Source organism: Lissotriton helveticus, chromosome 10 (assembly GCF_964261635.1).
Source record: "Lissotriton helveticus chromosome 10, aLisHel1.1, whole genome shotgun sequence".
Classification (NCBI taxonomy): domain Eukaryota; kingdom Metazoa; phylum Chordata; class Amphibia; order Caudata; family Salamandridae; genus Lissotriton; species Lissotriton helveticus.
Genome location: NC_136071.1, coordinates 577,364,954 through 577,392,307, shown reverse-complemented (window position 1 = coordinate 577,392,307; position 27,354 = coordinate 577,364,954). Strand labels below are relative to the sequence as shown.

Sequence of the window (27,354 nt, the reverse complement as noted above, 5' to 3'; positions counted from 1 at the left end):
GGGTTTTCTGCCACTCGGCCCTTTTGATCCTTTGAAGTAAGGTCTGGAGGGATCCCAGACACCCAGCATGCGTGGAGCCACCCCCCAGGGGGGTCGGTGGGCGATCGAAACCCATCTCTCGAGAAGAGGTCGGAGGTGTGAGCGAAACTACTCCTCCCTGTCCTGCTCCCGGGAACTCTCTATCCCCCAGCCGGGCATGGCGTGTCTATGGCCTAGGTCGCGCTGGGGCCGGGGTGCCGTGGTCGGCCATTTTAGGTGCAGGGGACTGGGCACCGGAGGCCCTTGGGGCCAATGGGGTTTGGGGGGCATCCGGTACCGGGAAGATGGAGGGTGATGCCGGGGAAGTCCTGTGTTATCTGTGGGCTCATGGAGGGAGTGAGTCGGGTAGGCCGGGTTAACCAGGGGCCTGGTGTGGTGTATAGGTCAGGGTTGGGCCGCTACGGGTCAGGGAGGCCCACGCCAGGAGGACGGGCCTAACATGAGTGTTGAGATTAGCACGTGTGATGTGAGGGAGTGGTGCACCTGGGACCTGAATAGGGCTCGGCTTTCCCCACACAATGCTGGCTCCACCCCCTGTGGTGCGACTGATGACCCTAGCCTGCCTGGTGAATAGGAAGGGTGGCTGGGCACATCAAGAGTGCTCCAAAACCAGCTGCGACTGGTTTTTCCCCCACCCTGCACCCTGAGACAAAGGAATTCACTGTATAAGAAGGGGCTGTGTCCCCTTGCAATTTGTTCTCTTCCTAGATCCTTTTCCTGAGGGGGGCTGCTGCTGGGTGCCAGGAGGACCGCCACTGGGGATTGCCTCCATGCCTAGGAGGACCCTGTGAGCTGGCTCTGGGCCCAGCCTTGCCTCCCCCACCTCCTAAAAGACTTGTTGCTGGACTTTGCTTGGGTTTGTGGCTGATTTTGCTAGAAGCGACTGGGAAGCGCTGTTTCTGCCTTTCAGGAGCACTGGGCCTTGTGTCTGCAGCCCGGAGCTGCAGTCTGCGTTCTGGAGGGATTCCCCGGCGTGGGGATCCCCCTTCTGCTTATTTTCAGCGCGGGAGCCCACTCTGCTTATTTTGCCGATTTTTGATATCCCTTGCGAGTGCCCACCCCGCCAGGGACCTGGTGCCATTTTGTACCCCCCAGGCGAGTGCCCACCTCGCTTTGTTATTGATTAAAGAGGGAGCCCACCCCTCGTTGTAGCACTGAGTTCACCGCCGCAGCCCAGGAGTGTTTGAAACATTGCCGGGCCACTGCCTAGTGCGACCCGGAAGTGCCCTCCTCCACATCCCCGGGCCGCGCTATGATTGGCTCCCGCAGCCGCGACCCGGAAGCGAAGGGAAGGCGGCCGGAAGTACTATGCACCCCCTAGCAGGGCTCCCGTGCTCTGGGAGATCCCCGCCTGCGGCCAGGGGCACGTCGCCATCGAGGAGAAGGACGGGAGCCCACCCCGCCTCCACCGGACCCAGCGCGTTGTCCGCTCCGCACCTGAGCACAGAAGAAGTCGTCCGCGACCTCGGAGCCTCCCCACAGCGGAGCCCGTTGAGTTGACAGGTGGGGGGGAGAGCTCCGTGCCTATCCCTAGGGCCTGAGGGGCCCGGGGGTGTTTAATACGGAGGGGGGCGTCGGGGCACATTGCAGGTGCCCGCCCCCCAGTGTGCGCACTATGTGCGCGAGCCGCCTCACCTGAGCGCAGTGGTGCAGAGCCCACGAGGCTCCAAGGCTCAGGGCACCTTTTGTTTATTTAGAGTCCCCACGAGGGCTCCGGGGGCCTATTTGTTTTACGAGCCCTGAGAGGCTCAAGGGGCATATTTGTTTTGTCGAGCCCGCCGAGGCTCCTACGACCCCTGGGGGCCATTATTGATAGAGGGGACGTCGGGGCACATTGCCGGTGCCCGCCCCCTCCTGCTAAGTGCTACCTTTGCGTTTTGGGCCATAAATTAGTTGTCGAGTCCCCCGAGCGGGACTCCAACATCTTGGGGGCATCATTGTTTGAGCCGAGAGGCTCCCCGCCCGTATTGTTTGTTTAGAACCCACGAGGCTCTTGGGGACACAAATTAGTTGTCGAGTCCCCCGAGCGGGACTCCAACATCTTGGGGGCATCATTGTTTGAGCCCGAGAGGCTCCCCGCCCGCATTGTTTGTTTAGAGCCCACGAGGCTCTTGGGGACATTTATTTGGTGTCGAGTCCCCTGAGAGGGACTCCAACGTGTTGGTCCCGTCAAGTTCTACAGCTGCCCAGCACTTAGTGGGCTTGCTACGTTTAGGCCCCCCTGACATTGCGACACAGGGCGTCCTAGCCCCCGAGAGGCCAGTTGGCCTGGGGACAGTTTATGAGTTCATGCTAAATTTAATTTATGCGCAATTGTTCCTTGTTCTACACCGCTGAATGTATGTTTATGCATCATGTGTTTTCCTTCCCTACACCTGAATGTGTTGTGATGCATCATGTGTAATGTTCCTATGCTTATACCCCTAAATGTATGGTGATACTTAGGTGGTTGTTCTTTTTAGTACAGGTGTTACTAGAGAGGTCCTGGTTCCCTGCGTGACATTCTCCTAAGGTGGCTAGGGTTGCGTAGGTGGTTCATACCTTTCACCAGTGGTTACTGGTTGGGTGCTACATTTGCTATTGTGTGCTACATTTGCCATTTTGTGCTACAAGTGTTCTATGTGCTAAGTATTATCCCTACAGAGGGCTAATTCTACCAAGTGCTAGTTCTAAAAGTGTTTATTCCTGACAGTGGCGCCTGTGGCCCTGCCCCATGTACCTTATCCCCTGTAAATTCTTCCCGTGAGTATGGCACATTGTAAAGTGTGGATTTATTATCGAATGTGTTTTTGTACAATACAAAGGCTATTTTTATATAACCTTGTGTGGAGTTTCCTTTGTGGTGGGCCTTGGGTGTTGTCGCTGGGGGTGCGCGTGCAAACACGTAACTCACATTGCCTCCGAGTTTAGCCTTACTGCTCGTGTCACGTTACCAAGGGGGTGAGCAGGGGTTAGCTTGGCATGTAACTCCCTTGCCCTGACGTGGAAGTGGTGGTCTCTGACTGACTTTGGCGCAAGCCCTGGCCAGCCAGGGATCCCATTTCTAACACCCCTCACCCTCACACACCCTCACCCATCCTCACACACCCTCACACACCCTCACCCTCACACACCCTCACACCCCCTCACCCTCAACCCTCTTACCCTCACACACCCTCACTCAACCTCACCCTCCCCCTTGCCCTCCCCCTCCCCCTTGCCCTCCCCCTCACACACCCTCTCACCCCCTCACCACCCCTCACCCCCTCACCCTTACACACCCTCACTCACCTCACACACCCTCACCCTCACTCACCCTCACTCATCCTCACACCTCCTCATCCTCACATCCCCTCCCCCTCAACCTCCCTCCCCCTCACACCCTCACACACCCTCACCCCCACACACCCTCACCCTCTCACCCCCTCACCCTCACACCCTAACCCTCACACACCCTCACACCCCCTCACCCTAACCCACCCTCTCACCCTCACCCTCGCACACTCTCTCACCCCCTCACTCGCCCTCTCACTCACCCTCTCACCCCCTCACCCTCTCACCCCCTCACCCCCTCACCCCCTCACCCTCTCACCCCCTCACCCTCTCACCCTCTCACCCTCTCACCCTCACACCCCCTCACCCTCACACCCCCTCACCCTCTCACCCTCACCCACCCTCTCACCCTCACCCACCCTCTCACCCTCACCCACCCTCTCACCCTCACCCACCCTCACTCACCCTCTCCTCCTCTCACTCACCCCCACTCACCCTCTCATCCCCCACTCACCCTCTCATCCCCCCACTCACCCTCTCATCCCCCCACTCACCCTCTCATCCCCTCACTCACCCTCTCATACCCTCTCTCACCCTCTCTCACCCTCTCTCACCCTCACTCACCCTCACTCACCCTCACACACCCTCACACACCCTCCAACCCTCACACACCCTCACTCATCCTCACCCTCACCCTCACGGACATGGCTTGCCTGGGGTGACGACTTCCCTTGTAAACTCCTGGCCCGTGAGGGGAGAGTTGGGTTCGCAAAACAGTTTTACCGCTCTCTGAAAATGCTGCGTATTTCACTTGGAGAGCGCGGGGTGTGTTTTGTTCCCATGGTCTCTGAAGTCGCATCTAGGCGTTGCGGCTGGTCCATTCTGCTTGGCTGTAGGGGGCGCTGTATAGTGTGCCTTCACTGTTCGCTGTCCCGCCTTCTCGAGGATTATCTCTCTCCATCCAGACATATGTCCCGGATAGCACCCCCTCCCGTTGTCAGACGCTGATTGATCCAAAGTCTGATGGTCCTAATTTACACCTTTGCCTTCACATGTACTGACCAATTTGTGCCCCCTCTCACTGCTAAAGGGAGTACAGCCCCCTCTTACCCTGCAGTGGATGCCTCTCGCCAGTGACCCAGTCACGCCCACTTCCTACTCTGCCACAAGGCTTTCTCCCACTAAAGCGTGTGCTCTTCCTTTGAAACCTCACCCCACTCTCATATGTTCCAAGTCTGCACCCCTCACCCCAAAATAGCAACAGGATCGCTATTCACAGAGTCACAAATATGCAGAAGGTGTTCGACACTTTGTCCCCTCCAAGGTGACCCTGTCGGGTCTCAGCCCCAGACTTATAAAGGGCACAGGGTCTCCTTCAGTGTAGGGACCGCAATACCCCAGGAGGGTAGCGGAGGATGCCGGGATACCCAGAGAATGTAACCAGTGTTGCTCCCTACCAAGGGGGTGTAACCTTGGAAGTCCGTCCTCACGGGGGCAGTGCCAAGAGGCCTGTCTGTGAAGGGAATGTAACTAGCGCCTGCCTACAAAGGGAATGTAAGCCTAGATGGCGGCCTGCCAAAGCATTGTTGCTGTAGACGCTTGGATGCCCTGAAAGTACCGTCCCAGATGTCTTAGTACAAGGGAATGACTGTGGAATGTAACCATACATGTGTACACACTGAAATTACTAGATGATGTAACCTCCACAGCCAGGAAATGTAGGTGTGTAAATGTCCTGTATATATCCCGTTACGCTTGCAGTGTGACTACCAATGTCAAAGGTTACAAGGAAGCCTAACCGCATAGTTCTACATTGTTTACGATTGTGAAAATGTCATTAAAGACTGTTACACACCCATGGAATGTAATTGCAGATGCCTCTTAACCTGCTATTGTACATTTCTGGCGACCCATGGGGTGTTAGCGCAGCTGTTTGGGAATGTGCAATGCTGCTGTGTTATTCAGTAGATGTGCAGAGACGGGGCAGCTGTGGGAACGAGGTTAGACAACTCGGGCAATGAGTAGGTAAGTAGGTGATCGGCCTAAACTGGGAAATTACTGCCCGAATGCTGACTGACCAGCTTTGGAAATCTCACTGATCATTGATTCAGAGAGCAGAACATGCTGCCGAGAGGATGGAGGGGGCAGGAGGAAGGAGGGGCAGGAGGAAGGAGGGGGCAGGCAGCTATGAAAAGGGAATACTGTGTAACCTGGTTCTTATGCTTCGAGCCTTTGCTGGCTCTTGGAATTATGCTCTGGGGCTCTGTGTGTGTGTGGCTCTGTGTGTGTGGCTCTGTGTGTGTGTGTGGCTCTGTGTGTGTGTGTGTGTGTGTGTGGCACTCTGTGTGTGTGGCTCTGTGTGTGTGTGTGTGGCACTCTGTGTGTGTGGCACTCTGTGTGTGGCGCTGTGTGTGTGTGGCGCTGTGTGTGTGAGGCGCACTGTGTGTGTTTGTGGCACTCTGTGTGTGTGTGTCTGTGTGTGTGGGGCGCTCTGTGTGTGTGTGTGTGTGTGTGTGTGTGTGGCACTCTGTGCGTGTGTGTGGCTCTGTGTGTGTTTGGCTCTGTGTGGCTCTGTGTGTGTGGCTGTGTGTGTGGCTCTGTGTGTGCGTCTGGCTCTGTTTGTGTGTGTGTGTGTGTGTGTGTGTGTGTGCGCGTTTGTGTGTGTGGGTGTAAATGCGATAGGTCTTGCATTCGCGAGAGATTAAGCTATCGGCATTGTAAATGACAAAGCCATTAATGTATCTGTTTTCAAAACCAACACATAAATAACAATATTGTCATTTACAATGCCAATAGCTCTAACTTTTGCAAAGGCAAGACCGTTGCATTGTAAATGCTTGTTATGTAGTGGGACAATGTTAGGGGACACCATCCAAAAATTCCGGACAACCCTTATCGGTTTACAGTGCTTACTTTAATAATCCCAAGTGCTCTATTTGTGGTAGTGTGGTTGAGCAGCTTAGGCTTATCAGAGGGGAGTGTTAAGCATTTGTTTCACACATAGTCAATAAATGGTACACACACTCAAGAAGTAATCCAACACCAATTTATTTTAAAAAGTAGCACAGATTTTTATATAATTTTAGACACCAATATCATCAAAATCAGGTAAGAACTTTCGGAGTCATAGATATTACAAGAAAACAGTAAAATATGTAAATAATGTTTTTTACGGTATGAGCCTCAAACGCTGTAATGTTATCCTATGAAAGGAGAGACATATACTGCAAACATGTACTTGTAGTTGACGTTCGGGGGTGCCCTTTGGAACTTAAGGTGCTAGGGGACCAAGGTCCAAAGAGCCACTAGCAGTTTTAGGTTACCTGCCTTAGTGTGTCTGGGTGTAGAGGTGCTAGACGGATTGGTAGCCTCGAGCACTACACTGTTAAAGTCAATGGGCACCTGAAAACATAGGCTGCAATGGGGGACTTTGGGCAAGTCCTGTAGAGCCCATAGGGTGGCTCTCACGGTTCTCAGTCTGACCTGTAGAGGGAGAAAAACATACCAACAGGGCCTCTCCCGGGGGCTACCCCCAAAAATAAAATAAAAGCTAAAAAATATTCTTACAAAAAAGTGGGATAAGGAGTTTAAAGGGTCAAGGATGGGAAGTGGTAAAGGGAGTTAAGGTGGCTTTAAGGTTCAAGGTACGGCTTTTACGGGCTCAAGGACAGTTAGTAGAAAAGGGATGTAAGGAGTTTTTAAGAAGAGGGGTTTGGAGCTACTACCCATAAAGAGGGGGCAATTATTTTAAAAAAAAAAAGTGGGGTTGGGAGGCAACTGCCTCCCAAAAAAACCACATTTATCTAAATCTATAAATCTATATACATTATATGTATATATGTGTACATGTCTCTTTCTTTCTCTCTCTCTCTCTCTCCACACACACACGCCCACACACACACACTCTAGCACAATCTCCCGAGACGCTTAAACCTTCAGCACTAGTGGCATATTAACCCCTTGCCTGCTTATGACAAGCCCAGCTCATCATGAGGCACAGTGGAGCTGTGCTCATGACGAGCTGGGCTTGTCATAACGGCAGCGGCCCACCCACGCGAAATTGATTCCCCGCCTGTGCGGGAGAATCCATGAGAGGGCTACGTCGAGACGAGCCCAGCTCGTCATGAGCACAACTCCACTGTGCCTCATGACGAGCTGGGCTCGTCACGAGCACTGCGGCGCCACGCGGGGCCACTCCCCCCACTGCACCGCGGCAAAGGGGTTAATTCCAATGTAACAGAAGTTAACAAGCGTGTCTGAATTATACATTCAAAAAGGACACAGTTGCTGAGTGGTATTCCGTCCGGGAAATTTTACCTGCTGAAAGTATACAAAGTTTCCAGGTAAATTACTTGGGACAAAACATGCAGGAATTGGTGTGGTAAATCCAATTTCGTCAGATATTCCACAAAAACTTGATATTTCTCTCTTGTGGAATCATTGGAGCCCTATTTAATTGTAATTTACAGAGATGAAAGTGACATGGATAAATCCAGGCCACTCGTAATGAGTTCTCAAGTCGAGCATGGAAAATGCTAAAGGCTGTTACTTTATTTAGTTCTTGACATCTAGTGTTGTATATTTGACATAAGACATTGACACTTTCAGTACCGCAGTGTAAATAAGTACTAATGGTCTAAACAATTCTTTACCTGAATCTCTGTGTAGCTGTGTCACTGGGTAGAGTTCCATTGACACATTTGCGCTGAGTGTCTTCTCACACCTTTTGTAGTTTGTGGTCAAGCATATTCTTCTGAGAATGGCCCAGGGTGAATGACTGAGTTTATGTTTAGTTTGTCATTTTTTGTTTTTGTTTTTTCGTACAAACATAAGTCCGGCATTCCCACATGCAACCAACTACTCAACCAAAATGGAACTACCAGCAAGTCCTTCACAACCCCTCCCCTCCTCCCTGTCACCACCTCGTTATGAAGAAAGCACAGCGATTCATTAGCCCAGCATTCGTCAGTCATTTCAAAGTTACGGGTCATCTTCAGCAGACAGTCTGTAATGGGATAGTAGGCCCAATGCTCTGAGGCGACTTGGACATGTAAGATCCCTATTTCCTTGACTGAGGTACTTTAATATTGGTCCCACTTGGCTGTTAATTTATCAGAGGCATCCTGCATGTCATATGCTATCTTCATATGCCAGGAGCTGCAGTACTCTCAGTAGCCACATGGAGATGTTAGGGGTGAGGTCTTTCCCCAAGAGGCCCAAGATTGTCTGTTTAGCTGCCGAGAGAAGGTGCCAGATCCTCTTCCCTTTGGGGGGAGGGAAGTTGATAAGTGATCTTTAGGGGCAGTCCCAGTTAGATCATTCTCCTAGGGGTATCCCTCGATTGAGGCAATGACCTGCAGAACGTCCTCCTTAAACCAGTTCTAATTAGGGCAGGTCCATAGAATGTGGTAGAGGGTTCCCGTCTCTCCATACCCCCTTCAGCAGTCCCCTGATTGAGTACTGTCCCACATCTGTAGGTGTGCTGGTGTATAGTGCCACCTATAAAGGATCTTGTACACCGTTTCCCTTTCAAGTGGGCGTCTTGCAAAGTTGGTCGTGGCACCCCATGGTTTATCATCAAGGGTGACATCCAAGACCTCACCCTACCTAGTCTTGTATTTCAGGTGTGTCTGCGGTGTTTTCATAAGTAGAGTGGCGTATATTTGGGAGCTCAATCTCTCCCACCTGGGGATCTGGTAATGTCAATTAGATGTCTTCAAAAGACCTCATGGTGCTATTATGGAACATATCTTGAGCCGATAACAGCCTCTGTCAATTCATGTGCAGGACCACAATCTTTCCAAACTGGGACAAAATATATGTTCCCATATATCGGTGTTAAGGGGAATGGTACTCAGTAGTTTCCCCTGTAATGTGATAGTCCAAAGCATCCAGCGTATCCCTCGTTGCAGGAGAAATGTAGAGGTTACAGCCACACTGTGATCTAGGTAACCCAAAGGACCTCTGCCAGCGGTCCAGCTGTCATATCCTGGTCTATGAAACACCAGGGCGTGTCAGTCTCCCTCTAGAGCCACTCTACCATGTATCTCACTTGCGCCTCTAGATACTAGAGTAGAGGAAGATATGGGGGGGGGGCGCCCAACCCTCCGTGTTTTGGATGGAGTGTACTGGTTAGGTGCTAAAATCTGGGGCATCTGTCGGCCCATATGAATACAGATATCTGCAAGCCATCTTGTGTTGTGGTAAGGGGAGTGCCTGAAGCATGAACAGACTCTTGGTGAAGGCAGCTATTTTACAGGAGGCTCTCCTCTCGACCCAAGAGATAGTTTCAAGGTGCCAGGAGGCAGTAAGCATGTTATGGGAGTGTGCTAGGAGCTGGAAGTTTGTCCTCGCCTGTAGATAGGCATGCTTAGCTCATTCCTCTGGCATGTCAGCTATGTACAAGGGGTTTTAGAACATATGGAATGCCTTGGCCTTGCGGTCCCCTGAGGGTCCCAATTCCCCAGCGGAGTTCTTTACCTCCCAAATGTATCCTCTGGTACGTTGCGCCCAGAGTTTGTTGGCGAGGAGGGAGCCAGCTTTGTTACACCCCCTCATAGAATCTAACCCTGCACGGGCCAGTATAGAGTTAGCTCTATCATAATCCACATTACAGATTTGGCCACTGAGGGCTGTAAGGCTCCTTCAGAGTTTCTTAGAGGGGCAAGCCTTATGTTCCTTTTCTGTTTTTGGCATAGTTAACTGCTTAGGTTGGATATTTTTTCACCCAACTGTTGAGGGAAAAGCGGCATATTATAAGGGGGTCTATAGATCAGTAGGCAAATCAGGGGAGTGTGAGGGGAATCAAGTTTAATGATTAAACTGTCAATTGAAATAATATCCAAGGCAGCGAAAGAAGTGAACTAGTTTCTGATGAACTATAGCCGCGACCCCTCTCCCTGTCTTCCCGGGGGCCCTGTTGGCTTGAAGAATGTAATAATTACTAGGGAGTGCCCCTAGGATGTCTGGGTGGACTTTGCAGAGCCAAGTTTCGGTAAGGGGAAGTATGTCCAGTTTTTCGGAGTCCGGAAGCTGAAATATGTCTAATTTGTGTTTAACCGTGAGTGAGTATTCAAGTAGGTAACTGTTAGTTCAGTCATCCTGTAACTGTGGTGTTTAAGAATGGTGTCTTCACCTAGATAATTGCCTTGCCTATTGAGGGTATCTGGACAGGGAGGTCAGTGGATAAGTTCATGAAGGAGCTCTCTGTATTTCATGATTCCAAGATTGACTAGTTTAGAGTGAGTAGTAGGTTTAAGTATATAATCATCAGTGTACAATCGTTTCAAGTTGTGTGGGGAATAGCTTATAATTTGAGCATAGTGTTTGGCCCCTGGACGTGAACGGGCGCAGACGGGCTTGCCTTTGGCGTGACCACTGCGCTCCAACACTGCGGCCGGCCTTTAATAGCAGAGTACAGGAGCTGGCTCTACCCCCTCCCACAGTGATTGGTTCCCCGTAGGGGTTGGAGGGAGAGAGTATACAGTGTTTTCAACCTGATACCGGTAGAGAGTTATGCTAAGCTCGATGCGTTAAAAGTAAGTAAAATATACAGGGGGTATGGGCTTTCAAGTTGAAAGTTCACCGCTACACTGTTTGTTGGGACATGTTAGAAAATTTAAGGGGCGCAAGATGGGTAACAAATGATTGCAGCTGCTTTTGGTGGCAGCAAAACGCATAGTCCCCATAACATGGATGAGTCAACGCGCCCCCTTAGTTGACGCATGGCACTGGGATGTGCAAGAGTGGACTCTAGCCAAAGAGGCCCATATGAAATTAAATAGAAGGGATGAGAAACTGGAAGACTACCTTAGGGAACGGAGGGAGTTGTGTGATGCATTTATGAACCCCAACTTGGATGAGAGTGACCCGCGTGACTCAGACACTAGTGCAAGCACATATGCAGGGAAGAATTTATAATAATGGATGGGGTGAAAAACCTAGTATAATAGTGAACGTTGAATTGACCTGTACCCCAATTGTTGGTTTACCAATGTGTGCTCTGCCGATCACTGCTGATTCTGTCACCTGTAACTGTACAACTGCTGCAACTTTGGTATGAAGAAAAAAATCATCATTTTATTTTTCAGATCAGCAATTTCAAACTATAATTTCTCCAATTTCCTCTGCAGTGTCATCAGGAAAGAGGAATAAAGTATCATGCAAATCTTTAGGAATCATTTTTATTTCTAAATATTGTTTTAGTGTTTGTACTTCCCACCATTTCAGTATTTGTATTTCCAACCATTTTGAATTCTTTCCTCTTTTAATCTGTAATCATTTTAGTCTAAAAATTAACTGTTTCAAACTTTTAGGGTTATCAATGGAGCAAATTTATAGGGATCAGTCATAGGTCTCTTAAAGAGTGAGTCCACCAACGCCTCGCTTTTAGTTAGATGTTTGGGTAGCACCATTCCTCAAAGAGTTTTAAGCTTGGTCTCAGAACCAGAACACAAACTAAAATGAAGGGAAAGAGGGAAATGCCTCAGTTTGGGACTAGCGAATGACCTTAGTGTAAACTAGAAGAGTGAATATGCACTTTCTTCTAGTGAGGTAAGATTTAAGTATAGAGATTACATTGAATCAGCAATCTGAACTATTAAATCGGAACTATTTTTAAAAGTACACTTCACAATGTGCTTCCTAACATCTACCACAATTCAGTGTACTTGACTAAATCCTTTTTGGAAATGTATTGGAAATATTTGGAAGAAATATCTTTTCCTATGTACCAAAAGTAATATTCATAGGATTAGTTATTTAGAAGTTAATTCTGATTTTTAGGTTTTGCCTTAGCCATGCGTACGAAGTACGCATGCGCTAGCAAAACCTCTTGATTCCTATCTGGGGTGATGACCCGCCTCTGCCTATCATTGGCTAGCTCCATAAATGGAGGCTAGCCATTGGGAGGCAGAGGCTGTCAATCGCGTTTTCTCTCGAAAACGCGATTCGGGGGCGTTTCTCGGGCTTTTTTTAAGCCCCGCCCCTTTGTCCCGGGCCGCGCTGCCATTGGCTGCCGGCCCGGGACACCCCCGTGACGTCATTCCCGGGCCGCGCTGTGATTGGCTACCGGCCGGGACACCCCCGTGACGTCAGCCAATCACAGCGCGGCCCGGGACCTGACTTGTTAATAGTTAGCTTTAGTAAACACTCTCTTTTTGTATTTGCAAATCAAATAAGAGTTTTAGTGTACTTACCTGTGTAGTGAAAGCGCAGATATATTGCACAGTTGTATATAATTCAATATTTACAATTGTATAGCCTTATTGAAATCGCTTGAAATGTGCTTTTGTTGCCCTTTCGATATGAGAGCACTTCGATTTTAAATATGCTTCTTGCCAGCACATCTCACCCCTTAAAACGCATGTGTCAAACCCAGTCCATTTGAACATGTTCTGCCGCGGAACACGGACGATTTGGCTATATCTCGACACACCCACCTGCTCACGTGCGCAACAGGCTGAAAATTACTGTATGTTGGGAGCGCGGTGGGTAAAGTTTACTCTGATTATGTAAATATGCCGGTCATTTTCGAAATATAGCGTGCTTGGAGTAAATGGGACATGGCCTTAGTTACATTACAACATTTGCGACTTATAGCTTTAAAATAAGATGTGTTAAAAGCTCACAAAAAGTCCATACATATAAAAACAGTACAGATATAAATTATTTGTTTAATTTTCCATTCCTCTACCATTGTTCACTTATTTAGCAATTTTAATGTCCGAAAATTGCTGCCTTGGGAGTACAGGTCTATGCCGAACGAATACAAATGTTAAATTACGAAATCATGTACGATGAAGATGGCGGCTGATTTTTACCTCCCTCTATCTGAAGCGGCGCGGGTGGATGACGTTGTGCGACGGGCAGCGCGAGCTCTGCTGCTGCTGCTTCGGTTGCCGGGAAAGGAGAGGCTGGAGGTCGGAGCCGGGAGCCGAAAGGAACCGCGTGTTCCACAGCCGCTGGAAGTCCTGAAGCCGCCATGTCCTACTGCCGGCAGGAAGGTGCGGGCGAGCTCTGCTGCTTCGGTTTCCGGGAAAGGAGAGGCTGGAGGTCGGAGCCGGGAGCCGAAAGGAACCGCGTGTTCCACAGCCGCTGGAAGTGCTGAAGCCGCCATGTCCTACTGCCGGCAGGAAGGTGCGGGCATGGAGGGTTGGTGTGACCCGGGGGTCTGGTCTGAGAACTGACCATTTGGGCATAGGTGGCACATTGTCTGGTCGTCTATTGGCGACGTTTCCATTTGTGGTTATGTATGATACTTAAGGCGACGCGATATTATCTGCGAAACCAAGCTGATACCTCTGTGCAATGAGAAACATTTCAGAAATTATGAAGTTTTAGGATTACAATGTGAAGCTTTGGGAATACAAGGACAGATATAGCGTATAGAATGGAAGTCCTGGCCCTAGACAGCAGGTAACTTCTGTGCCACCCTCTAGAGAATCGGTATTGAATTAGAGACTTGCAGTAGAGTTAAAAGCAAAAAGCATGCTACCTCTTCCATGTGATTAGATCGCAACAGGGGAAGGCGCTGCTGGCATACAGTGGAAGCAACTGAATTCTGGTCTTGTCAGTTCTTGAGCTGGAACCGGGTTGGCCACAGTGAATGAATTAGAGGTGGTCTGCTGCTGTGTGCTCTAATATATTGTAATAGAAGAAGGGTCCATCGATCCGGATGTATATTAAGTAAGAGGATTTTTTAAGATGTTGAGTTCAAGAGATTAAATTAAGAGATTCACCAGGAGCAGCCTATCTGCTGCTCAGCCCATCCTTCAACTGACTCCAACATTCTACAGCATCATCACGCACCAACATTTTATACCGCAGACACACTGGCTGAGCAGCAGAAACAACACATCCTTTCCTTACAGGAAAAAAACACTGCTATAACCCTATGCATCCCACAAATACATAGCAAGGGAAAGGACCCCTGCAAGGAAATGTAGGATGTCCAAGCATGCAACCCAGTGCTCCCTTCGAAGTAAAGATTAGCAGCTGCAACCATGAAAACAAGTAGGCACTTGAAATAATGGAGCTATTAGCAATGATTAAGCCATGTCGTATAGCAACATGCCTAAAAATATATTTTTTTGAGGGGTAGGAGGAAGCGCTATGATGTGGGCAGCAGTCATGTGGTTTCCCCCCCTTCAAATGGAAACAAGCATTTACAATGCAACGGTTTCGCCTTTGGAAATGTTAAAGCTATTTGCAATGTAAATGACAATGCCATTTATTTATCTGTTTTCAAAACCAACACATAAATACAAATGTTGTCATTTACAATGCCAATAGCTCAAACTTTTCCAAAGGCGAAACCGTTGCATTGTAAATGCTTGTTCTTTTTACTATCGCTTTTATGTACTACCTAGTGGCAATCACGATGGCTTCTCAATCACATTCCTGTGTGGCTTTTTAAAGAGCGGAGGAGATTAAATAAAAAATTATGATTATTTTTGTTCATTTACTACAGTTGTTAATACTTTCAGTAACACCTTAAACTACTAGAATAATAATTCTTACGTTTTTTACTTAAAAATGATTGTAAATAGATCTCATTATGTGTGAACTTTGGGACAAACGTGGAATATTCACAGAACGGAAATCAATGTCACTTTGATATTGTTTTTTAGCTTGTCAGTGTGACGTGAGTCTGACAATTTTTTAATATATAATCTTTTAACCACAATTCTTTGGATGAACAAATATAATGTATTTATTTACCGTTGTTATTAATTGTACCCTAGTGAAATAATTGGGAACTCACTTTTATTAAATATTAATAACAATGTGTAATTAATTTCAAAAGTGTGCTCTTGTGAATGTACTGTATATAGTGTGATCTTGTGATATGTTCTCTTTTCTCCCTTTTTTTGTTTTATTGTTTTTGGGTTTGATCGAGAAACACATGCGTGCAGTTTTTTGTTCAGATTCTTTTTTTTGTGATTGGAGTTCTGTTAATAAAATAAGGAGTTTCCTCTTTTTTATAACAACTATCAAAAGTATCAGTATATTTCTATTCTTATGACATGCTCCATTTAACTTTTTTTGACCTCAGAACTGCCTCTTTTTACATTTTCTAGATTGCTTGGGGAATACAGACTACAAAATGAGACCTTTTGCCGGTCCCAACTGAGTTAATTTTACTCCTTCTTTAGATTTCAGTTCAGTGCTTCTTACTTCTACTCCTAGTTTTTGTTTCTTAGTCGCGATGCTGTTAGCATAGTCTACATTTCTGGAAGAAGATTATTCAGATTCCGCTGCCCATTGTAGAAGAGAGCGTACAGTTATGTGAAGTTGGAGACATAGCTACAAAGGTTGGATCTGAGAAGAGCTCTGTCAGATCCAGTTCTAACAAAAGAAAGCTGGCAAAATGGACATCGGACATTGTGTGCATCACCTTTTTGTTTTTACCTGGTTCCATTAAGATCTTTGCAGAAGAATTCTTTACTTTGTTTTATACCACTTGCGGCAAAAATGTCAGGAATGAAGTAGTACAGGAATGTATTTGGTTGTTTCTGACATGCTGTTGCAACCTTTGAAGTGAAGATGTTTGATTAACTGTTTTGTGAGTCTGAAGATGGTAATATATGTTTGATATGGTAACTTAAGTTGAGTATGGTAACAAATGTTGGATATGTTCAATGGCAAACTGAATCATACTTTGTAAAGCATTTGACCAGACTGCCAACTCTACTGAATCCTTTTGCAGGATTTGCTGCCAGGGTCATTCAGTGCTAGTGCTAGATTCAAACATGATAAGCAATCTGCATTGACTAAAATGGCAATGGTATAAGACTGAAAACTCACCTCTTTTAAAATATTTTTTACAGTCCTGGACAAATTCGATATGTAGTGAGGGTGCCTGGATATTATTATGAAAATCTGCTTGTGGTAAAATCGGATTTTTCTGAATTACTTGATGGCCAAAACCTTCGTACTCTGTGGTCTCTCAACACATCAACTGTCCTAAGGTAAGAAATTACCGTGATGCAAAGAGAACACATGCTAAATCGTGATTAAAACAGCAAATATGTTTCTATCTTTAAATATGAGTTTTACTAAATTGTGTAAAAAACATGGAAACTAAAGTTGAGGAGCCCACTTCTTGCAAGGTATTTTGATAACTGCTGCTACAGTGACAGAACTTGTTTTTCGAGCGTTGAGGATAGTAGACTGGTAAGAAGGTACTACAGGCGAGATTATGGTGAAATTACTTACTGTGTACATTTATTAAATAGGGTTGTAGTGTTTATAATTAACAGGAAATCGTTTTTAGTTCATTCTAAGTTGGATGAAAAATTTCAAGAGGTTTATTTTGTTTATGGACTTGAACTTACTCTTTCATAAAAAATATATTTTGTGGAAACATTGTGTTAATTTGAAAGTCATAGCTGGCTAATTCACAAGGAATGTAAAGTGTCTTCAACAAAGAACCAGACATTGAAGAGCATGAAATGAAATGAAATGAAAATAAATGTATACAGCGCAACTAAAGCCCAATGGGCGTCAAGGCGCCTAACAAAAGAATATCAGCTATTAAGGTAAACTCTTACTGCGGGTAAGCCCTGATAAAACACCAGGTTTTAAGCGCTTTTTTAAAAAGAGAAAGAGATGGTTGGGTTTTAATCTCTTGGGGAAGCGAATTCCACAGTTTGGGGGCCACAATGGAAAATGCCCTATTGCCCCAACGTACCCTTTTGGCACGAGGAACCACGAGCAAATTCATCTCCGAGGATCTCAGAGATCTACAGGGCAGGTAACGAGTAAGCAGAGTACTTAGAGGATCCGGTGACCCATCTGCCAGAGCTCTAAATGCTAAGCATAGGATCTTAAAAGAGATCCTCCAGTGAATTGGGAGCCAATGAAGGCTCTTTCTTGCCCTTGTAGCAGAGGATACCTTGGGAAGTGCAAGGACAAAGCGGGCAGCCGCATTTTGCACGACCTGAAGTCGATGAATGAGTCCCTTGTTGGAGTCTGCATAAAGTGCGTTGCAGTAGTCCAACCTGGAACCCACCAGTGCCACCACCGTCTGCTTACGTACTGAGGGAGAGAGATAGTGAAGGATCCTCTTAAGAATTTTTATAACCCCCCAACATGTAGCAACAGTTCAGTTGACCTGTAGTGTCATGGACAGAGAGGTGTCAAAAATAACGCCTAGGTTTCTGGCTGACTGGGAGGGCGTAGGACAAGTTCCCAGCGCTGGCGGCCACCACTCATTAGACCAGATATCCTGGTCCTTGCCAAAGACCAGGATTTCAGTTTTGTCGCCATTCAACTTCAGGGAATTCTGAAGCATCCAGTCAGAGACTGTTTGCATACAGATCCTGAAATTGGTGGCGGAGGTGGAAACCGAGTGGGCCAATGACACCATGATCTGTGTGTCATCGGCGTATGACACCACTTCCATCCCCTGAGATTTTACTAGCCTAGCAAGGGGGGCCACATAAATGTTAAATAGGGTCGGACTAAGGGCCGACCCTTGTGGTACCCCACACTGCAAGGATTTGACAGGGGAAAGGAATTCGCCAAGCATGACCCTCTGCTCTCTATGATGTAAAAAGGAGTGCAGGAGGTTCAGAGCCGAACCGGCAATCCCTGCCTCCCTCAACCGAGATGTAAGAGTAGAGGGAGACAGGGTGTCGAAAGCTGCTGTGAGGTCCAATAGGACCAACACCGTAGTTTAGCCTGAGTCCACCTTCATACGTATGTTATTAACCACCATAGTCAGAGCTGACTCCGTACTATGGGCCTTTCGGAATCCATGTTGGGAACTATCAAGAAACCCAGATGAGTCCAGAAAGTTAGAGAGATGAATGTTGAGGTGAGACTCAAGCATTTTTGCGGGGGCAGGTAACAGTGAGATAGGTCTAAAATGTTTCAACTGTTCCGGATCTAGCGTGGGCTTCATAACCCCTTCGACGCTGATGACGAGCTGGGCTCGTCACGTAACATGCGATTTTAAAAATCTCAGCGTACGAGCGGAATTCCGCCCGCACGCATGCGGTTAAGCAGAGGCTTCACTATCGCCCTCTTCCAGACTGAGGGAAAAATGCCTTGAGTTATGGAACCATTCATTACCTCCAAGAGAGGCGGAAAGGAGTGTGGATCTACATTCCTTAAAGGTCTTCAGGGGGCAGGGGTCAAGAGGGGATGAGGATTTAATCCTATCAAGCAGAAGCTCAAGCCCTTCAAAGGTAAGTAACGGGAAGTCTGTGAAACTCTTAAGGTGATCTTTAGGCCAAGCTTCTAAGTTGACCAAAGTTTGAAGAGAGGAATCACCCAGGGTATTTCTCTGGGATTCCAGGGCAAGATAGATATCCTCAATTTTCCTTTAGAAAAACTCTGATTTGTTATCGCATAGCTCCTGCGAGCCCATAACTGGGTCAGGTACCTGAAGGGAGCACAGGGAGTCAACGATCTTAAAAAGCTCCCTGGAGGAGGTGAGAGAAGCGGTAAGGTTTGAAAAATACTGCTGTTTTTCCCTTATGACACTGGCTTTATAATCTCTTAGCAGGCCCTTGTGGAGCTCCCTTTCAGTAGGGTCCCAGGATTTCCTCCATTTTCTCTCTTGTCTTCTACAACTTTGTCTAAGATGTCTTAGAGATTCCGTAAACCACGGGGCAGTGGGCTTGCGGCGGGCCGAATATCTATAAGATAGAGGGGCCAGCTCATCGACCGCTTTGGTGATGGAGGCAGAATACCGTTCAGCTGCTTCCTCCACATCTCCCAAGGGAGAGTATCTACTCTTCTCTAAGTATGGAGCAAGGACCTCATTAGTAATATTCCTAAAACTCCTTTTCGGACCTCCAGTATTGGAGGATGGTTCAGAAATTATTGCAGAAGGATAGGCCATCAGGAGGGGGACAGCCAAATGATCTGACCAAACTAGAGGCTCCGGAGTATCGACAGAGAGTCTTGCGTCATTAGTAAAGACTCCATCCAGAATATGGCCCGCCTGGTGTGTCGGGTTATTAACAAGTTGTATACACTCACTCGCTGCAAGTGCGTCCACCAACCTAATGGTGTCTATATCACATAGGTTATCTAGATGAAAATTAAAATCCCCAAGTATAGTCAGATGAGATTTGCCAAAGTAGGGTTCAAGAATTCTAAAAAGGTCCTCAGTAAAGGTAGCTCTAGATCCAGGGGGTCTATACATAAGAATTCCCGAGAAAGAAACCGAGGGGGCACACAAAATGGAAAAATAAAGGGCCTCAAAAGAATCTGAGGCTACAGACAAGGATTTTATCGTACACGACAGGGCGGATTTACATAAAATGGCAAGTCCTCCACCTCTGCGTTTAGGTCTATCTTGTCGAAACAGATTAAAACCTTCTGGAATAGCCATCAATAGATCATGACCCGACGACTCAGAGGCCCAGGTTTCGGTGACAAACACCCAGTCTGGTTGTCTGTCCGCCACAAACTCATGAAATGCGACGTTGTTTTTGATAAGGGACCTAGCATAAATCAGGAATCCCTTATTTGTCGACAAAGTCCCAGGAGATATGGAAGTATACTTAGAGCCAGTTTTAGGGGATATAGAAGGTAGAACCGGTGATTTACAAGTGTGACAGCGTGAAGAATGCATAACACCTTCCGGTGAAAACTTATGAGTGCAGGGCAGGAGGAGAGGTGTAAGAGCTAATAGCTCCGAAATAGAATAATAAAAAGTTACCTGTAATCGAATAGGGGAGCGTCCAGAGTCCAGCCCGTCCTCAGCGCGGACGGGCGCAGACGGGCTGAACTCTGGCGTAACTCCGGCGGTACGACTGCGTCCCCGCTGCGCGACTGCGTGACCTCCATTTAAAGCCTTCTAGCGTCCTTCTGACGACTAGAACGCGCAGTGTCCCCAGGTTCTCCCAAGATGTCCGCCACGGACCGATCGCACTCCAGGAAGAGGGCCCGCCCAACAGCGGTGGGTTACAAACAATTATCGTGCAAGTAAGAGGGCTAGGGAATAAAATCAGGGGATAATGCTGCCAAATATAAATTTAACACAAATACCATAACAGGGTTTTTAAAAATATACGAGTGGCCGCTTGTGAGTCAGGGACCACCCGCAATACAAGAGTAATGCACGTTAATAGCAGGAGAAGACACGGCGCCTAGTTTTCCCTCCTTTTAAAGCCTTCTAGCGTCCTTCTGACGACTAGAACGCGCAATGTCCCCAGGTTCTCCCAAGATGTCCGCCACGGACCGATCGCACTCCAGGAAGAGGGCCCGCCCAACAGCGGTGGGTTACAAACAATTATCGTGCAAGTAAGAGGGCTAGGGAATAAAATCAGGGGATAATGCTGCCAAATATAAATTTAACACAAATACCATAACAGGGTTTTTAAAAATATACGAGTGGCCGCTTGTGAGTCAGGGACCACCCGCAATACAAGAGTAATGCACGTTAATAGCAGGAGAAGACACGGCGCCTAGTTTTCCCTCCTTTTAAAGCCTTCTAGCGTCCTTCTGACGACTAGAACGCGCAATGTCCCCAGGTTCTCCCAAGATGTCCGCCTCGGACCGATCGCACTCCGGGAAGAGGGCCCGCCCAACAGCGGTGGGTTACAAACAATTATCGTGCAAGTAAGAGGGCTAGGGAATAAAATCAGGGGATAATGCTGCCAAATATAAATTTAACACAAATACCATAACAGGGTTTTTAAAAATATACGAGTGGCCGCTTGTGAGTCAGGGACCACCCGCAATACAAGAGTAATGCACGTTAATAGCAGGAGAAGACACGGCGCCTAGTTTTCCCTCCTTTTAAAGCCTTCTAGCGTCCTTCTGACGACTAGAACGCGCAATGTCCCCAGGTTCTCCCAAGATGTCCGCCACGGACCGATCGCACTCCAGGAAGAGGGCCCGCCCAACAGCGGTGGGTTACAAACAATTATCGTGCAAGTAAGAGGGCTAGGGAATAAAATCAGGGGATAATGCTGCCAAATATAAATTTAACACAAATACCATAACAGGGTTTTTAAAAATATACGAGTGGCCGCTTGTGAGTCAGGGACCACCCGCAATACAAGAGTAATGCACGTTAATAGCAGGAGAAGACACGGCGCCTAGTTTTCCCTCCTTTTAAAGCCTTCTAGCGTCCTTCTGACGACTAGAACGCGCAATGTCCCCAGGTTCTCCCAAGATGTCCGCCTCGGACCGATCGCACTCCGGGAAGAGGGCCCGCCCAACAGCGGTGGGTTACAAACAATTATCGTGCAAGTAAGAGGGCTAGGGAATAAAATCAGGGGATAATGCTGCCAAATATAAATTTAACACAAATACCATAACAGGGTTTTTAAAAATATACGAGTGGCCGCTTGTGAGTCAGGGACCACCCGCAATACAAGAGTAATGCACGGTAATAGCAGGAGAAGACACGGCGCCTAGTTTTCCCTCCTTTTAAAGCCTTCTAGCGTCCTTCTGACGACTAGAACGCGCAATGTCCCCAGGTTCTCCCAAGATGTCCGCCACGGACCGATCGCACTCCGGGAAGAGGGCCCGCCCAACAGCGGTGGGTTACAAACAATTATCGTGCAAGTAAGAGGGCTAGGGAATAAAATCAGGGGATAATACTGCCAAATATAAATTTAACCCAAATACCATAACAGGGTTTTTAAAAATATACGAGTGGCCGCTTGTGAGTCAGGGACCACCCGCAATACAAGAGTAATGCACGGTAATAGCAGGAGAAAGGCATGGGAGGGGCAGGTGCATTGTCCTCTGCCAGTTCCACACCAAACATAATACACTGTAGTCTGGACAAACTCCACATCTGCTGCTTCTCTGTCAATTTAAGGTTTGCCTTACGGTCACATGGCAGTATATTATCATCATTACTTCCACAGATGACACAGAAAGACTTCATTCACAAATGTTTATAGTACTGAGGCCTGGCCTAGCTAGTGCTTGTACGTACACATTTGCCATCTTTCTAATCATTGTCTCTTAGGACCGAGCACTCAACACAGACATTTAAACTTTAACAGCAACCACTTCTGCCAACCTACAAAATGTCTTACCTCCTTTTAGAAAATTCAAACATTTCATCACCACCTTTCCACCCCTCCTCCCACTGTAAACTGCAAGCTGGACCACCACCCAGACCCTCATATCCGATATTAATGGCCTGCCTATTAAGCATGTTTCCAGGATTGGTCCAGCACTTTAAATCCTCCAACCATACCCTCATTAGACCAAAAATGCATCTTTACCACTTATACCTGTTGTCGTCCTGCACCTCACCAAGGCTTATATACACTTCAAACTTCAACTGGCACAGAAAATGTTATGACCTCTGCTGGATATTTTGTAAACTACCAACTTAGCATCTCTTAACAACCTACTGAAAATCACCAAATCTAAACGTACTCTGGTAATCACAAATATCTAGCCGTACCCTACACTTCATGTGCTGCAAGTGCCACTCCACAAATACCCCTCAGACTATATTCTTTCAGAGTCCTCAGTAACAACCATGACCTACTGTCTGATGGCAACCACTAATCTGATCGAACCTCTCCCTTTTGCGGTCTCCTCTGGAAGCAAATGAGAATTGTTCACCCACGCAAAAAACATGGGAAAGGGGGAGTGGAGAAAATAACAAATAGAGCCTCTGGATCCTGGAAGTCCTCGCTTGCTGTGTCCTTGGCAAGTGTAGGGACGATCACCATCTGAAAGTGCCAACCCTGAATATTGCAACCTGTAGTTAGAAGAGAACCGGGCAGGAGAGACATTAACATCCACCCACTCCTATCTCAACTCCTTGTTTACCCATATGCAATCACTCTCCCTCTTTCAGTATACCCAGATAGCACCTATAGACTAACAGCAGTGCGTTTGAGGAGACAAGAGTTCAGATATTTCACTTCTTCCCCTATGCACATTCGAGTTGAATGGTACCTCCTCCTCAATGAATCTGGAATCTACAGGGTCAATTAATTCACATGCGGTAATATACCCAAACAGGAACGTAGGAAGCACAAAAAGTCATGTACCTCAGAGATAACCCCTCTCTGGTAAAGCAGCAAAAAGGTCTCAATGTACAAGTTAATAGTAGCGATGTGCATGCCCGCACTGCATAGAACCTATCTGCACATCACTACTCTTTCCGTGAGTGTGCTTTCCATGAGGGCTGCAGTGAAGCGGCAATAGTAGACGCCACGGAGCTTGAGAGCGAAGCAAAAATTAGTCCGGTTAACAGCAGATGTAGGAACACACACTTAGATCTAGGATACAGTTCCACCTAAGCTTCATTAACACAAGCGACAGAGCTCGGTCCAAAGCAGTCATTCTGCCGGCAAGCACGCTGTCCCAGTGATACAACCAGCAAGGTAAGAAATGCCAGCGGCCATGAAGCGACCCGCATGGAGTTTCCTTTAAGATGTCCAAGGACTTAGACTTACATGCCCTCTCCCGAACATATGTGCCTACAACCAGAAAGTAATCCTGCAACGGCTGAGAGCAGGTTACAAGGCGGGGAGTGTAGCGAAACAAAACTGTCCTCTTTGCTTCTCAAAGTGGATTGTCATGCAGTGCACACTCATGTGGGTGTAACCTTTATACCTCTGTGAATCATTATGGCTGCCAGCAGGGGCGCAACTCGACTCAAACTTCGGGAAGCTAACACATGGATTAGTAGTGACAGAGATATCATAAGAGCCAAATCAAAATTACTTGGGGGGGGGGGGGGGGGGGGGGGAGGACTCCCTTTGCTTTTCCGCTGTAGTGTGTAAAACACTGAGTCATTCTTTGAGACTACATGTGGCAAATAGTGCATTTTAAAGCACACAGGGTTAGTAACATTATTCTCGGCATAACATGATTTTGGGTCTCTCCCCGCCTGACGCCTCGCCTGCCCCCGGGCCGAGGCTGCCGCCCAGAAGCTCCCGCCGCTGACTCCCTGCGGCCCCGCCCACCTCCATCCCATTCGCCGGCCCCGCCACCCAGCTGACCCGCCCTCCCAGGCTCCTCACTTATGACGCCCCCAGAGCGAGCGCGCAGCGGACGCGCGCAGCGGGAGCACCGACTGAGCGCCGAAGGTGCGCCAAAGGTAAGCCCGTCTGCGCCCGTCCGCGCCTGGCCCGCGCCCAGGGCCAAGACCCCTGGTCCCCGCAGGCCCCAGCCCGCCTGCCGGACGTACGACGCCGCCACCCTCAACGCACTCAACACCGGCCAAATCCCGGGATGCTACCGAGCCACCCCGAGACGCACCCACGGACCCTTCCGCTGCCACGCCTGCAAGTTCTCCTGCATCCGGACCTGCCTCGCACCAGCACCCGCCAAGCCGAACACCAGCAGCAACCACCTCAAGTGCATCCTGCTCAACACCCGCTCCGTCCACAGACACGCCATCGAGCTCTGGAACCTCCTCGACACCACAGCTCCTGACGTTGCCTTCCTCACGGAAACCTGGATGAACGACTCCTCAGCGCCCGACATCGCCATCGCCATCCCAGAGGGCTACAAGATCACCCGGAGGGACCGCACCGCCAACCAGATGGGAGGAGGCATCGCCATCATCCATAGGGACACCATCCACATCACGACCAACACCGACGACACCCTGACTACCGCCGAACACCTACACTTCCAGATCCGCACCGACCCGAAGACCACCCTCAGAGGCACCCTGATCTACCGACCCCCGGGACCACGCACACAATTCAGCGAGGACATCGCCGACTTCATCAGCCCGCATGCCCTCACCTCCGCTGACTACATCCTCCTGGGGGATATCAACTTCCACCTGGAGAACAACAACGACCGCAACACCATCACCCTGCTCGACAACCTCGCCAACCTCGGACTCAAGCAGCTGGTGTCCACCCCCACCCACCTCGCCGGACACACACTCGACGCCGTCTTCTCATCCAGCAAAGACATCGACTTCAGCCACGCCATTGGATTACACTGGACGGACCACAGCTGCGTCCACTTCACCTTCAGAAAAACGACTATCCACCACCACCAGCAACAGGTTGCTCGAAGAAGCTGGAACAAGATCACAGCCGACCAGCTCGCCGCTTCCCTGAGCCAGCACCCTCCCGCCAGCTCAGCGAACCCCAGCCAGGCCGCCGACAACCTCACGAAGTGGATCAGCAACTGCGCGGACGAACTCGCCCCACTGAGGACCCCGCCCAGCAGACCCGGCAGCAAGAAGGCCCCATGGTTCACCGACGAACTCAAGAGCTCCAAGAAGAACTGCCGAGCCCTCGAGAAAGCCTGGAGAAGCGAGCCAACACCGGACAACATGACCACCCTCAAGCTTGCCACCCGAAAGCACCACCAACTGATCCGCGCCACCAAGAAAACTGCATTCAAAGACCGGCTGGACAACAACGCACACAACTGCAAGGAACTCTTCAACATCGTGAAAGAGCTCTCCAACCCCAACGCCAAAAACAACGACATCACCCCATCGCAAGACCTCTGCAACTCCCTCGCCTCCTACTTCCACAACAAGATCGCGGACATACACAACAGCTTCAGCCCTCAACCGACGCACGCCACGACCGAACCACCGCCCCCCACCACCACCCTCCGCGCCTGGACTCCGATCAGCACCGAAGACACCGTCCGCATGATGAACTCCATCCACTCCGGATCTCCGACCGACCCCTGCCCTCACCACGTCTTCAACAAGGCCGACGCTGTCATCGCACCCCACCTGCGGGACATCATCAACACCTCCTTCGACACCGCCACCTTCCCGGAGAGCTGGAAGCACGCCGAACTCAGCGCCCTACTAAAGAAACCAACAGCGGACCCCACCGAACTCAAGAATTACCGCCCCATCTCGCTCCTCCCGTTTCCAGCCAAAGTCATCGAGAAGACCGTCAACAAACAGCTGGCCGCCTTCCTCGAGACGAATGGATCCCTCGACCCTTCACAGTCTGGCTTCCGAGCCAACCACAGCACCGAGACCGCCCTCATCGCTGCCACCGATGACATCCGAGCCCTAATGGACAACGGAGAAACAGCGGCCCTCATCCTTCTAGACCTCTCCGCGGCATTCGACACTGTCTGCCACCGCACCCTAGTGCAGCGCCTCAGCAACGTCGGAATCCAGGAGAAGGCACTAGAATGGATCATCTCCTTCCTCGACGGAAGAACACAGAGAGTCCGGCTACCACCGTACAAGTCAGAGGCCACCGAAGTCATCTGCGGCGTCCCTCAAGGATCCTCGCTGAGCCCCACCCTCTTCAACGTCTACATGAGCCCCCTCGCGGCCATCGCACGCCAACACAACCTCAACATCATCTCCTACGCTGACGACACCCAGCTGATCCTTTCCCTGACCAACGACCCCGCCGCCGCCAGAGCCAACCTTCACGAAGGGATGAAAGACGTAGCCGAGTGGATGACGACCAGCCGCCTGAAACTGAACTCAGACAAGACGGAAGTCCTCATCCTGGGCGCCTCACCCTCCGCCTGGGACGACTCCTGGTGGCCCCCCAACCTGGGCACCGCACCCAAACCGACAGACCACGCACGCAACCTGGGCTTCATCCTGGACTCCTCCCTCTCCATGACCAGACAAGTCAACGCCGTCTCCTCGTCATGCTTCAACATCCTGCGCATGCTACGGAAGATCTTTCGGTGGATCCCCACCGAGACCAGGAAGACGGTCACCAAGGCCCTCGCCACCAGCCGACTGGACTACGGCAACGCCCTCTACGCCGGAACCACCGCCAAGCTCCAGAAGAGACTCCAGCGGATCCAGAACACCTCAGCCAGACTCATCCTCGACATCCCACGACACAGCCACATCTCCGGACATCTGAGAGACCTGCATTGGCTCCCCGTCAACAAAAGAATCACCTTCCGCCTCCTCACCCACGCACACAAAGCCCTACACGATCAAGGCCCGAGCTACCTCAACAACCGCATCAACTTCTACGCTCCCAAACGCCATCTACGATCAGCCAGTCACGCCCTCGCCGCCGTCCCCCGCATCCGAAGAACGACAACAGGAGGAAGGTCCTTCTCCTACCTGGCCGCCAAGACCTGGAACTCCCTCCCGTCCGACCTGCGCCTGACCCAAGACCACCTCTCCTTCAGGAAGAA

At 49.1% G+C, this 27,354-nt stretch overlaps 1 protein-coding gene across 4 annotated transcripts in view; it reads left to right on the top strand.

The window, feature by feature from the left end:
- The window catches only part of FAM234A (family with sequence similarity 234 member A), a 379,590-nt gene that overhangs the window by 207,652 nt on the left and 144,584 nt on the right, over positions 1–27,354 (top strand). For all 4 annotated transcript variants that reach the window (XR_013601635.1, XR_013601636.1, XM_078663112.1 and 1 more), the window contains exon 8: positions 16,122–16,262. Coding sequence is in view for 2 of the 4 variants with exons in the window: in XM_078663112.1 (XP_078519238.1) it covers positions 16,122–16,262 (141 nt within the window). In the remaining 2 variants the exon portion in view is untranslated. The remainder of the gene's footprint in view (positions 1–16,121; positions 16,263–27,354) is intronic.